Source organism: Seriola lalandi, unplaced genomic scaffold (assembly GCF_002814215.2).
Source record: "Seriola lalandi dorsalis isolate HSWRI2012SDOR001 ecotype SW California unplaced genomic scaffold, Sedor1 jcf7180002054425, whole genome shotgun sequence".
NCBI classification, from domain to species: Eukaryota; Metazoa; Chordata; class Actinopteri; order Carangiformes; family Carangidae; genus Seriola; species Seriola lalandi.
In genome coordinates, this window is record NW_019524978.1 from 50,452 (window position 1) to 63,935 (window position 13,484).

The 13,484-nt window shown below is 41.7% G+C and overlaps 1 protein-coding gene across 1 annotated transcript in view; it reads left to right on the forward strand.

Moving 5' to 3' along the window:
• Nucleotides 1-13,175, forward strand: part of LOC111658075 (protein spire homolog 1-like) — a 42,530-nt gene extending 29,355 nt beyond the window's left edge. The window contains exons 5-14 of the mRNA XM_023410454.2: nucleotides 378-445; nucleotides 3,222-3,289; nucleotides 4,267-4,430; nucleotides 4,555-4,648; nucleotides 4,876-5,018; nucleotides 8,756-8,893; nucleotides 9,117-9,187; nucleotides 9,298-9,325; nucleotides 9,741-10,033; nucleotides 10,811-13,175. Coding sequence (XP_023266222.1) covers nucleotides 378-445; nucleotides 3,222-3,289; nucleotides 4,267-4,430; nucleotides 4,555-4,648; nucleotides 4,876-5,018; nucleotides 8,756-8,893; nucleotides 9,117-9,187; nucleotides 9,298-9,325; nucleotides 9,741-10,033; nucleotides 10,811-11,066 — 1,323 coding nt within the window. The 3' untranslated portion in view covers nucleotides 11,067-13,175. The remainder of the gene's footprint in view (nucleotides 1-377; nucleotides 446-3,221; nucleotides 3,290-4,266; nucleotides 4,431-4,554; nucleotides 4,649-4,875; nucleotides 5,019-8,755; nucleotides 8,894-9,116; nucleotides 9,188-9,297; nucleotides 9,326-9,740; nucleotides 10,034-10,810) is intronic.
• The last annotated feature ends 309 nt before the right edge of the window (nucleotides 13,176-13,484 follow it).

Sequence of the window (13,484 nt, forward strand, 5' to 3'; positions counted from 1 at the left end):
TTTCCAGCAGCAGCTGTTTTTAGTGGAAAAGCTCTAATAAATCCATTATATGCTACCTGCCCAGCACCATGTACCAGATCCACCATGCACAATGTACTGACAAAGTTAGCGGCTAGCTGCTGAACTTAGCTTAGCACTGAGTAGCTCAAGAGGCAGGTACTGCTCTCAGGAGCTGAAAAAAAAGACAAGAAAGCTAAAAAGAAGGTGAAAGTATTACTCTATGTTGAAAGTATCTAACTTGTAATTCGCCCTTCAAAAACCTGCTGTAGTGGGATGGTTTGTCCAGCAGTATGACGTTGTCTGTTGTTTTGAAATATTAAATGATAAGTCTATACTAATATAATTCTGACATGTTTATATTTTGCTGGTCTTTGTAGTTGTTCATCCTGTCCACACTGGCTGTGAAGAAATTCCTTCTCAAAGCAATTTACTGTGTAAGAGATAGGTGACACAAATCTAATGGGTGCCTTCTAGAGGTGCTGTCTATTTAATACAATATTCCTTCTTTATATTACTGTCCCTCGGCTCTGGCTCAGCATCAAACACTTCAGTGAATTTTTATTTTAGCTTATTCCTCTTTAAAAAAAATACTTACACATAGAAATAAAACATAACAATACTGGTTGGAAAGCTGTAGGCTGAAGCTGTAGTTTATTACACCCACTGTTTTTACATAATGTTACATAAATCAGCAACACTCTCACTACCAGTCAATGTATAGTCAGTGAAAAACAAAATTTTATTTAAAGATAATTTAAAGAGCAACCGGTAACACTTTCGATGTTCATATGTACATATCAACATGTGAACCAGCAATTTAATCTAATTACAGCACACAAGACATTGAATTCTTTCACTTTAGGGCCGCAAAAATGCGTTGCTATTGATGTGTTCTTTGGAGAAATAATAGTTATTCTCCATGTTTTTATTCCACAAAATAACAGACACCGAGCTGATAGTTATTGTTTAGTTACATGAGCCAGACTTATTGCATTTATTCTACTCACTGTCCATGGTTTTTGTCAGAGGAGGGGATCCTAACTTCCCATTAGCATCTGGCTATCCTAAAGGAGGAGATTAAACTCATCTCTGGCTGATTGAAACACATCACATTGCCCCACAGATGGATTGGGATATTTAAAGGGCTTCACTGCTCTGGATGCTATGGACAGAAGCCAGTGTTTAAATACTGAATTAATGGCCAGTGATGGTTTAAATTATATAACATAATCCAGCTGAGGTTTATGTATAATATCACTGTTTCTTCCTCTTTAGTTGTATTCCCGTTGAGTACAGCTTATCCTCAGCGCACTTTCTCTATAGGACATCATTTCGGTGCTCACAACATACTGAATGATAGGCATCTAGAAGTGTTGAGTCAACAGCTCACATAGTCGCTCCCTTCTCCAGCTCCTCTCAAACTAATGCACAGCGTCATGTGACTCCTGAAAGATTGTCCCTGGTTGTTGCTGCTGATCTCTAGACACTCAGGAAAAGTGTCGCCTTTGCTAAGTACACCATCCCTCAAACACACTGCCGTGATGTGAATCTCAAGTAGAGCTGAGCAGCCGGCCATCTGATCAAGGACTGAAAAGGAACAGCTGAACTGCCTCCTCTGTGTCCTAAAGAGTCATCAGCTTTATACAACAGGGTCTTCAATGCATCTGTGCAGAATTTCATCAGGGTGCAGAAGGATCAATGTGCAGTCTCATGTGCTGCACAGCACTGGACACACTCACTGTATGTTCTCTGAGGTGGCAGAGAAATCAGAATAATGCTGTGCTCCACTTTCCCTCCTGCTGCAGCCCATGTCTCTCATCACACCACAAGCTTTATCACCTCATGCTCACTCATTCCTACTGTCCAATAATGTATTTGAGTGTGAGTTTGTGTGTGTGTGTGTGTGTGTGTGTGTACAGTCTTCCCTCTATAAAACATCACTCTTGTACGGAGGGAGCAGTTTGATTCTCCTTCACTCTGTACTTTATGGGGAGAGTGTACATACACACTCACACTTTAATGACCATGATTAAAGCTCTTGTCTTGTAACGAGAAAAATACGACTTCAAGGAGAAACTCATCTCACGAGATTAAAGTGCTGTTGTCACACAGCTCTTGGTGATGTACTATGATCTTTCCGGGTGCATTTTTTTGCCTGATGGTTGTTGTTTGTCTTTTTCATTCCCTAAAACTGGAACGTCAACATGTCAACACGTCAACACTTACTTATTGCTGAGATTTAGATAAAAAAAAGTTTGACACCACTCTTGTCTCTACAGTAAATATTAAAGGGATAGTATTTGATGTGGGGTTATTGTGAGGTAGTCATGCATAGTTAGTGTGTTACCTTGCTGTTCATGGGGCCAGCAGAAAAAAACTGAAACAATCCAATATCCGTTTAAATGTACGTTTCCTTTAGAATATTTTCAGTGCTTCATCTTCCCATGAAAACATCTGATCCCATTTGATTCTCTCAGCTGACCTGCAGCTGCAACGTAGTACAGTGCGCTCTGTAGGTGCGCTTGTTCATAGTAATACGGTAGTTCAGAGGTTGAGAAAAATGGAGTACCAAAGGAAAGTGCTGTTTTCACAGGACGATAAACCGCTGAAAATATTGTACATGAAATGTAAATTTAAACAGATATTGGATTGTTTCAGTGGATGTCTTTTAAAAGTGTCTAAAACACGTTTTTTTCTGCTGGCCCTGTGCACAGCAACACATCGCTCTGTTAGTGTGCCATGTTCCCGGCTGCCTCTACTGGCAGCATGCTGATCTGAATCTACTGCAGGTAACATACTGAGTATGCATGACTATCTCACATAACCCCACGTCAAATAACCCCAACTATCCCTTTAAGATAGAGCCAGGAGGTGATTAGCTTAGCTTAGCATGAATCCTGGATATTGGGGGGGGGGCAGCTAGCCTGACTCTGTTTAAAGTTCAAATAAAAGATACATAGGCCTACACCTACCAACACCTCTGACCTCCGGAAACCTCCACTGGCTGGTCACTTCCTGGCTCAAGCTTCATACTTAATGCACATGACATGAGAGTGATATCGATTGACCCATCTAACTCGGCAAGAAGAAGAAGAATGATTGTATTTCCACAAATATCAAACAAAAAAAGGGTCACTGAATTACAAAACAATGCACTGATCATCACAGATCATTGGGATCTAACGGTACACACAAATGCTTTTGTAGTTATCCTAATGAAGGAGGTGTCCCCTTTTAGGTTTTGGCAAAACTCGCAGTATGCCTCAGGATTTGTTCCGTGCAGGACTAGGTAAAGTATGAGCACCGCTGTGGTTCAGAAGGCCTTGTTCACCTTTAACCCAGTGGCCTTGTCTGTCTTCCTCCCTGGCTGTAAACTAATATCTCCTCGATTTGAATATTTGAATGCTAAGGCCTATAGCCAACACGCAGGTAGAGTGTACAGTTACTTACGGCCGGTTTGTTTATGTGTAGGAATCTGACGTGGTAGAGAAACACTTCCAGTTTAGAAGCAGAAACACAGCTCTCGTTGAGAGGACGAGCTCATGAGGTTGCTGACAGAGACTGAAAGGATCCTATAGATCCTATCAGCTGTGGCTCTTTATCTCTCTATTGCAGCACTTGCTTGTCTCCTCTTCTCACACTCCCTCCCTCTAAACCCTCTTTTCAAGTTGTTTTTGTTTTTTTCTTTGTTCAATTTGGGCTTCCAGAAATCACAGTTAGAATCAGGCAGCTTGGTAGGTGGCTGGTTATCAAGGATTGATTTCTGTCTTTGGACTGATGACTCCTGTCAGTGCACAAATGACCAGGTTAGTGAATTGGGGCATTTGGTTTCAAGGATTTAGCCCCCCCCCCCAAAAAAAAAAAAAAATACCATGGAGGCTGTCAGGAGAAAGAATCCTATTTTAGGAGTTCAGAGTCTAAATATTTCATTAAAGAGGAATCCATGCTCTGTGTGTAACACCGGCCTGCTCATTTGCCTCCCCTCAGACCAACTTAACTCACCCCTCCGCCCCTCGTTTCCCTCGGGATGGATCTCAAACCTCAGTCTTCTGTGACAGGATTCATTGCATCTTTTCATGTCACTATCAACATTATCAGAAAATAACCTGTTTCCCCTTTTTTCTTGAGGGAACAGGACAATGAAGATAGATTTAGATAAAGACAAACAGATTAACGATGCAAGGAATCATGAGAGGAATTGAGATTCATTTCGAGTGTTTTTACCCCCTACGTCTGTATAACTCTCTCTTGTGTGGCTCTGTACAGATGAGTTTAGTCCGTACATGGGCAGGAGGACTTCCAGCTCTCTGTCTCTCACAAATGGAACAGCATCTCCCAGACTGGAGCCCTCCGGATCCCAGTCTGTACCCCAGAGGAAAAGGCTCCTGAAGGCCCCCAGCCTCGCCGAACTGGACAGCTCTGACTCCGATGTCAGTATGAGTTTGTGTGTGTGTGTGTGTGTTTGGATTGTGTGGGTGGGATATTTGGAGAATTGCATCTGGCGTGCGAAAGAGCAAATGATGATAAAGTTGCTTGTATGTTCCACATGTTCAGGATGAGTTCGTTGGGCGCAAGTCAGCCAGCAGCTCCAGTGTGGCTACATCTTTGATGGATGATACATCCCCAGAGTCTGCACTGGGGAAGAAAAGTGAGTCAGGAATAATTTCTACATCCCTGTCACAGCTCGGTCGCCCGCTCAACTAAACCACCCCCTGAGAGTGATCGATTAGTTTTAATCTTACAGCCTCACCTGCCATGTTGTTTGCTGGTTTTTTTCTTGTGTCTGTTTAACATCTGAAATACTTAAGCCCTTCCCATCTAAGCGTCCCTCTTTTCCTTCTCGTACATCTCTTATCTTCTGTCTGTGAACACCAGCTCCTCCCATGTTCCTGCCCATCTCCTCTACACCTCAGCCAGAGAGGCGTCAGACCCCCCAGAGGAGACACTCCATCGAGAAGGAAACCCCGACCAATGTACGACAGTTTCTGCCGCCGTCCAAACAGAGCTCCAAGTCTCTGGTGAGTCAGATGTCTTTTCCTTCCTCATATGTCCTCATGTACCATCAAAAAAACATATTTGATTTTTTTTTTTTAACTCAGAAGATGAAAGAATGTAAAACAGTTTATAAAAGCACGAAAGATTTAAATGATGAATGTGATCATAATCAGACAAAATCTTCAGCTTCCCTTAGGGGACTGGAGCCTGGGAAGGTTTTAATCCCGGCCTGGTCACAGTGATTCTGTCCAGTAACTTAATAAGACAGAGAAACAGAGTGAGACATGGAGAGCGGGGTAGATAAGGGAAACATCAGGATCTGACCAGAAGAGGAAATTAGGAGGGATTGAAACTAAACACACACAGTCATCTCTCTTATCCTTTTGTTTGTGTGACATGCCTCTTCCTGGATTATGCTCCTGTCCTCTTTCTATCACCAAATCCACTGTGTGTGCTCACTTTATCTCTGTCAAACTGCCGGGACCCTTCTCTTCCTCCCTCCCCACACACACACACACATACACACACACACACACACACACACACACACATCTGTACCTTCTCTCGTTCAGGTTCGGACCGTAGCCTCATTTCGTCCCTGGATCCCCTTCCTCCTCCTCCTTCGCCCTTCTCCCTCCACTCTCCACCCTTTGCGGAGCTCCCAGCCTATCGAGGCGTTTGCGTTGGGGTTGATGAAGGCAGTTTTTGCTCTGTGCAGAAGCGTTTACATCAGTGGAAGACAGTCAGCCAAGGTTTGCCAGTCTGTCCTCAGTCCGTCGAGGCGATCATAACTGTAGCTGCCCATCCTCTCCTAATGCTTCCTGCTTCACTAGTGACCATTCGCCTACAGTAGAGCAGGCTGCCGCCTGAGTACAGACTGAACTGTGATCACATAGTGACAAATATCATTCGCTTCACTGCTTTGGTTAACATCTTAACACCCCAACACAAGTAGCTAAATTACATCAAATCTGCTCTAATATAGGACAAGTAATTTGTTAGTTTATTAATTAAATTTCAGGTTTTAACCTCTGATTTTTCCCCCAAACTGCACATTTTTAAAGGTCGCCTTTTTTACACTTTTCCTGTGTTTTATTTGAAGTCTTGATCAGAAGATATAATTGTGGTTTTAAGAACCAAAAACCATCTCAGTGTAGTTATACATCTTCTCTCAGACTTCTCTGGAGCTCAAGTAACAACAGGTCAATGAGCCAATCAGAAGAGAGGAGAATGTGAGCCTCTCTTCTGATTGGCTGACTGTTTTCTGAATGATCTAATAAAAATGTAGCAGATTTCAGGTAAAACACTCAGAGAAACCAAATCCTGTAAGATTGGATTGTGGGACCAAGTGGGTGGGGTTGGGGCATGGCTGAGAGCGGTGACTGCTTTTGTAGTAACATCACAAAGTTCCAGAAGTCCTGACGGCTGGTTTTAAGGCTCAGTGTCTGAATACAGGCTGTGTGCATTTCTCTGTGGACTTAGCACTTTGATACTTTCACAGTATTAATATAGAACCTAGACCTGCTTTATAATCAAACAACACATGGACATCTACCTTTATACAATATGGGACCTTTAAAATAATTCATAAGCTGGTTTTCAAAAGAGGGATGACAGGAAATGAAGGGAAAGAGAAATGGGGAACAGCATGCAACAAAGCTCTCTAGCCGGATTTGAACCAGGGGCCACTGCAGTTCTTGGTTGGCACCTTAAATCCTTAGACCAGCAGGGTGCTCGAGACCTATGGTTTTCATATATTCAATAAACCGTTGAGTATCTTTTTTCACCATATTTCTGAAGGTATAAAAAAATTTGAAGTTGTCTGATGCTTCTTCCCCTTCGTGCCTCTGGTTTGGTAACAAAGCAGTGTACTGTAGCTGTCAGGAGTCATGAGATGAGCAGGGATTACAGTTCATTACCTTGTACAGCAGCAGTCAGTGACTCATGATGTGTGACTATTAAAAAGGCTCTTTACAGGACCAGAAGACAAATATACAATAACATCAGGGCTTTTTCATGATCAGTGTCACCTTCATTCACTGAGCATGTTGTATTTCCATTGTAGGAAAACATAAAACACCTCAAAACAACTTCTCACTTTGCTCATGATTGAAATTGGAAGGTAAAACTAAAAGCAGCAGGAATTCAGATTCAACAAAAGCTTTTCTATTCTGAGCCTCAATGGGCTCATTTATTACACGTTTAATTAGAGCGAGATGGATGAATTGTCCGATAACAGCTCAGTGAGTATGTTTGCTGTTAGGCAACAAGCAATTACAGTACAGAAATAGCAAAGATGGAACAATCAGTTAATTATTTTGAATAGTAATACGAACAATGAACAAGTGGACAGAGGAAATATAAAACCAAAGAAAAGTCTCAGTCGGTGTGTTCAGACAGGAGGCCAGCAGTGGTTGTGTTCAAAGACTGTCCTTGCGCTGGTGGAGTGTACAGCCGTGAAGTGCCGGCTGTAATTTCCGATGAGGGAGTTCACAGCTGTGTTTGTTTTAACAGTTTACCTGTGAGAGCAGTACAGCGGCATCAGCGATCAACACACAGCACACAGCACAGTCTTTTCATCATCTCTGGTGACTTCAGTCCTGTAAATGTAAAATTCCACCAACATGTCAAGTTGGAGAAAAACAGGAGAAAAGACACTGGACTTTGTTTACATCCAAGGAATGACATTTCATCTCCCTGTGTGTATGTGGAGCATGTGGCAATGACAGTAACCTGAACCTGAAGCTGAGCCTGAGCCTTGCTCAGTATTGCACTTCTATTTAGAAAGGCTGAAGATACATTCGATTATTACATTCGATTCTTACACAGGCGCAATGCAACCAAACCTGTAGCTTCTCTTTTTGAGACCCTTCTCACAAGCTCATAAGACATTATACAGCTGTTTTCCCAGGCTGTGTGTTACTGCCCTGTAGGTGTAAAATCAGTGAACCCTCATTTTAATTTGAACATTTTTTTCATTTAGTTTAGTTGGTTCGTTTAGTTTCGCTACTTGGGGGAAGTGGAACAAGCTGTAAACACAACACTGACATACTATAACCCAACTATAAAGTTGTAATGGCAAATGTATTAGCAGACAATTGCTTATTTACACATCCAGCAGGCAGACAGCAACATGAGTATTCATTTAGAGTTGGTACAACCAAACCTTGGTCACTGTATGATAGTAAGTCCAACATAAGTCCAATGTTCCCTCCTCCAAAGCACAGATTCCAGCAAATGAAACCAGACGAACCCGGCTTTAATTTACTGACAGAATCTCAAAATATTGAGATAGTCTTTGTTACAGAATATGTACTCTGAAAAATAACTGTAGTAAAGGGAAAATAGCACAGAAAGCAATGAAAAATCATAGAACAATGCACCGATTATATATGATTTAACTAAATTGTCCAATCAGGTTGAAATAGTCCTTCAAGACAGTCGGTTCCCAGTTTGTGATTCCCTGCATCGCTGCTGGAAACGTGTCCTCCCATCACTCCATCACTCCTTTGCACATTGTAGCCCCTCTCTGAATCTTAATCCAGCTTTGTCTTCAGTGAGTAATGAGACATTTTTATGACCTTAATGTTGCCTGGACCCACACAGGCTGCTCTGAAAGGTGCAGAGGGACAGCTTCTTGTGGACTGAATGATATATACTGAGTCCTGTGTGGAATCTTCTGTTGCCAAGGCCACTCACTTTGTGTGTGTGTGTGTGTGTGTGTGTGTGTGTGTGTGTGTGTGTGTGTGTGTGGTTGTAGGAGGAGTTCTGTTTCCCTGTGGAGTGTTTGTCTCTGACGGTGGAGGAGGTGATGCACATCAGACAGGTGCTGGTGAAGGCAGAGCTGGAGAAGTTCCAGCAGTACAAAGAAATCTACAACGCCATGAAGAAAGGAAAGGTAACCTCTACAGCACTATATATGGATCATGTCGAGTACAAAACAAGTAGATACAGTAACCAGCCATCACTTACAGTAGCAACACTCTTACTGAATATGTAGCTTAGAAGCTTTCTTGACTCCGCCATGAGTTAAAGAGAATGAAATCGATTATTAGTGTTAATAAATTGATTGGATCAAATTATGGATTCTAATATTTTCTTCATCTCTTTTTTTCTTGCAGCTTTGCTTCTGTTGTCGAACCAAAAGGTTTTCCTTTTTCACCTGGTCCTACGTCTGCCAGTTTTGCAAAAAGTAAAACATCATTGTCTTAATCACTGGCATGATTTTTATTTAGATTATCTAAGAAAGTATAAATGCTTCAAATCACCACTTCCTATTCATTCTCTCTCTTTGCCTTGCAGGCCTGTGTGTTCACAGTGTTGCAAAAAGGTAAGTCTAAAAGAATAAAAAAACAAGAGATCATGCCTCCTACTTGCTCACTTGTTTTGTCAGCTAACAAAAATATGGTGACGTTCAAACGGTTCATGTTTTCTCTAAGAGCGCTTGTGTAGATAAAGATGCGACACTCAAACTTCTTTCTGGCTGTTTCCTCTCTATCACGAGAGTCCAGACCAAAAATAGAGGCACTATAAAAAGAAAAACATTTCCAGGACTCAGTATAGAACAATCTCATGAACATTAGCATATTTAATAGCTTACATTACATTCAAAATGGCCCAAGAGCCTCTCTCGGAGTTGTGAAGTGAGAATATGAGGTTTCATAATAAAGGGTAATTAGCCTCAGTATTGTTTCTCAGTAATCATTATGCTTCTAATTTACACTCATACCCTCCCCCTCTAACAGATGCGGCTGCCATCCAAACCTTACTCCAGTTTGCCCATCTACTCCATTGGCTCGACTAACACTCTCCCCAGGGAGAGGGTAACTGCCATGGCTGCTATAGGACAAGGACTCTCTGTGGCTGGAGGGCCGGGCCCGTCAGCAGAAGAAGGGGCCACGGCGCCCCCCACTTTGAAAGTAGAAACAACAGCGGCGTCTAAAGGAGCTGGAAAAGCTTCTGGAGCAGCAGCTGCTGCTAAATCTGACAAATCCTCCAGTAGCCCGCAGCGCCACGGCATCCAGAAGACCATGTCCAAGTAAGAGCTGCGAACACAATTACTCAATTAACAATCACTGAGACTCACAACAGTTTATGTTACATTCTGATCTGGATAAAGAAGTTTCTGTGCTCATTATTATTACTGGTACAGAGAATTTTTACAGTGGCCCCCAAGACAAAAAGCCCATAGATTACAGAAAAAAAAAATTAAGTAAAATTCAAACATGCAAATTCCTATGTTTAATACACAAAAACTGAGCAGAAACTACTAAAACACACAGAAAATGTGAAACTCCTCAGCCAGGACTGCTGCTGTTTGAGTACAACCTGTCCCTCCTCATCCAGCTTGTATCTTTGGACTATCAGCACACTGTCACTGACATCTAGTGGATGAACAGTGCTATTATCACAATAGGAACTCAGGTGCTGATTCTGATTGGCCACTTAAGAATCAGCTAGCCGTTATAAAGGTATGTGGAGTTGAGCTGGTAAAGCAACCATTACATTTTAATAATTTAATGCTGTGAGCCCAACAACAGAGACTTCATTCACTTTGTACTGAAGTGGACATATCTCAAAACCAAATGTGTACAGTAGTGGTACCTCTACATATCACTTCAGTTTAGTCAGAACATACTATGTATGACCCTGTAAGTAATTTGTTTCTGATGAGTCAAACAGTAGTCTGGGTTACCCATGACCACACACTGGATGGTTTGAAAACTAAGACAAAATACAATACGTACAAAAACAAAACATAAAACCACTGTCTGAATGATTTATCTGTTTTCCCTCCTGTTTCTGTTCTGTGTAGGTTTTCAAAGCACGGCTCTTTAAAGTCTCATGAAGAACTGGAGCTTCCCCCAGAGCTGACAGAGGACTGGGCCAGCATGGAGGTGTGTGTGGACTGTAAGAAGTTCATCTCTGACATTATTGCCTCCAGCAAGCACAGTCTGTCACTGGCCACCAAGAGAGCTCGCTTAAAACGCAAAACCCAATCCTTCTACTTGTCCTCCCCTAAAGGAAGGGAGGACTACCGGCCCTCCGAACGAACAATCAACGAGATCTGAAACTCTCTCTCTCTCTCTCTCTCTCTCTCTCTCGCTCTCTTTCTCTCCCTCTCTGTCTGGCTGCTTTCAGCTCCAATTGCACAATTAGAAAAACTCACTGGATATGATCTTACTGTACATGTATACTTCAGTCAGATAAAGCTGTCAGGATGGCTGACGTGAACCTCGGCCGTGGACAGTGTAGTTTTGTTGCTGTGTCCTGATCATCGTGTACAGCTCCTCCTCTGCTTTTTTTTATGGTATCATAGATGATCCTTTAATCTCTGGCCACAGACTTTTGAATAAAGAGACAAGAACAATGCCTCAAAGTGGACTGACCCCAACCCCCACCTTTCTCTCTGCTGGCACAAAAGCATGGTCCAGCTCAACTCACATTCAAATCAATAAGCACAAGAGTGAAGAAGGACTGATCTGGTGTGTTTGACCTGCAGGAGACACGAGGACTACAGAGAGATGACGCTGTAAACTGACGGTGACACTCAGTTTACAACAGAAACTATGGAATATTAAACTATAGGTTTTGTAAAGGTTTAAATTTTCTTTTTTACATAGGGGTGTGTACAGTAAATGATTGTTCGATAAAAAGTCACCCTTACTTTTATTTTGCTTACGATGATTAATGAGGCCCAGTTTCATCTTAAGCAAGCGTTGTGTTTAGTGCCAAATAATAACTTCTCATCTGTAAGTCTTTCCCCTTGATGTGTGCAGTGAACTTACAACAAAATGACAAACTGCACCAACCCCTGCTTATCAAAGCCCCTGAAAATGTGGTTCCAAATCAGATGAAATTTCTCATTAAAATATAAAAGCCTATATAAGCAATGCTAAAAGTCAAAGTTTGTTTAAAAGAAAAAATATAAACACCCTCAGCTAATGTACTCACTCTAATCTAATCACCAGGACTATGTGGGTGTGGTGTGTTGTGATTTGATCACATTTGAGTGACAGTGACATTAAGGTGATTTATTGATGCATGATCCCTATATAAAGACCCTGATGACATCATCAGATGAGTAGTGCTCCCCATAACTTCACGTGTAAAACAAGTGGAGGTCCCCTTTAAGCAAACAACCCTATGACTGTCATCAGATATATGTTGCTGAATCCTCATTGGTGCATCAAAGTACGTGACATCACCTGTTTCCAACAGAGCCCCGTCCACTTCAAACCAAAAGAAGCACAAAACAAAATTACAAAAAAACACAGAAATAACCAAACACTGTGTTCATGTAGGATCCCAACCAAAGTAGTAAGTGGCTGATTGAGGAAGAAGGTTTTCATGGCCTTTGAAGCACTTATCTTGACTAACCATACCAACCATGTTCATTTGTAACAATTATTTTTCATTCATGTCTGTCAGATGTGCACACAAGCAGGCATAAAATCATTAATACCTACAGTACCATGTCAAGGATATTTCAGACTTGCCTTTTAATAATTTGCATGAAATATCTCCATATTTTTTAAATGTACCTTTACGTTGATAGATATATAGTCGCCCATATGTTAACTCCTTCACTCCTTTAGTAGATTCCTGACTTGTAATACTAAAACCCATTTGATGTTTTTGTACTAATGTACAGTTAAAAAAAACCCTGTCTCTCAGTACTGGTGGCAAAAACATATGTTTAACACATACAACAAGTCTTAATGTAATGCCTTCACGGTTTCCCTTCATCATTCACAGTCTCATTGGCCTGCGTCTATTTATTCTTCATCACATTCCTCATCTTCCTCCCAAGATATTTCTGCCTTAAAAATTGCCTTTTATGGTCACAATCATGTTGAACAGTCATCTGCTGTTTCTGTACATACTTTGTTTCTAACGGGTTATTTGTAGATCAGGTGTGTGTTGCTTCGATGATATCTTGACAGTGGGATTGCTGTAGATCTGTGTGTCTGAGAGGGAAACTATCCCGGGACAGTGTGTTTCAGCTCCGAATGAAGGGGAGTAGTCCACAGAAAAAACCTCACAGTGTGACTGGCAGCATCATGCATGTACTACAGTGTAAGCTTGTACCTTCAGTCTGTATTACCTACAAGCTGTAACTCCCTGCAGAGTTTGCAAGAAATAATGACTACAACAATAAACAGAAATGAGATACCTGCCCAATGTCTCTCTATATTCTTTGTCTTTCATTAAAAATATGCAAAAATGATTTTCATTCTCTTGGGATGGCTTCTGATTTTCCTCCAGACAGATCAGGATGGTGCTGGTGGAGGTCTTTAAATCAGGGCTGGATCCAGACACAGACCCTGGAGTGCCGCGATAGACAATACCTCTAATTTACCAGGGGCTGGAGACCTGGAGTTGATCTGAGGCCACATGCTGTAATACACAATGAGTCTGGGTAAAGGTGACAGTTGTAATTCATCACTGAGTGATGGGTGTCACATTTATCTGAAGTAAAAGAACTT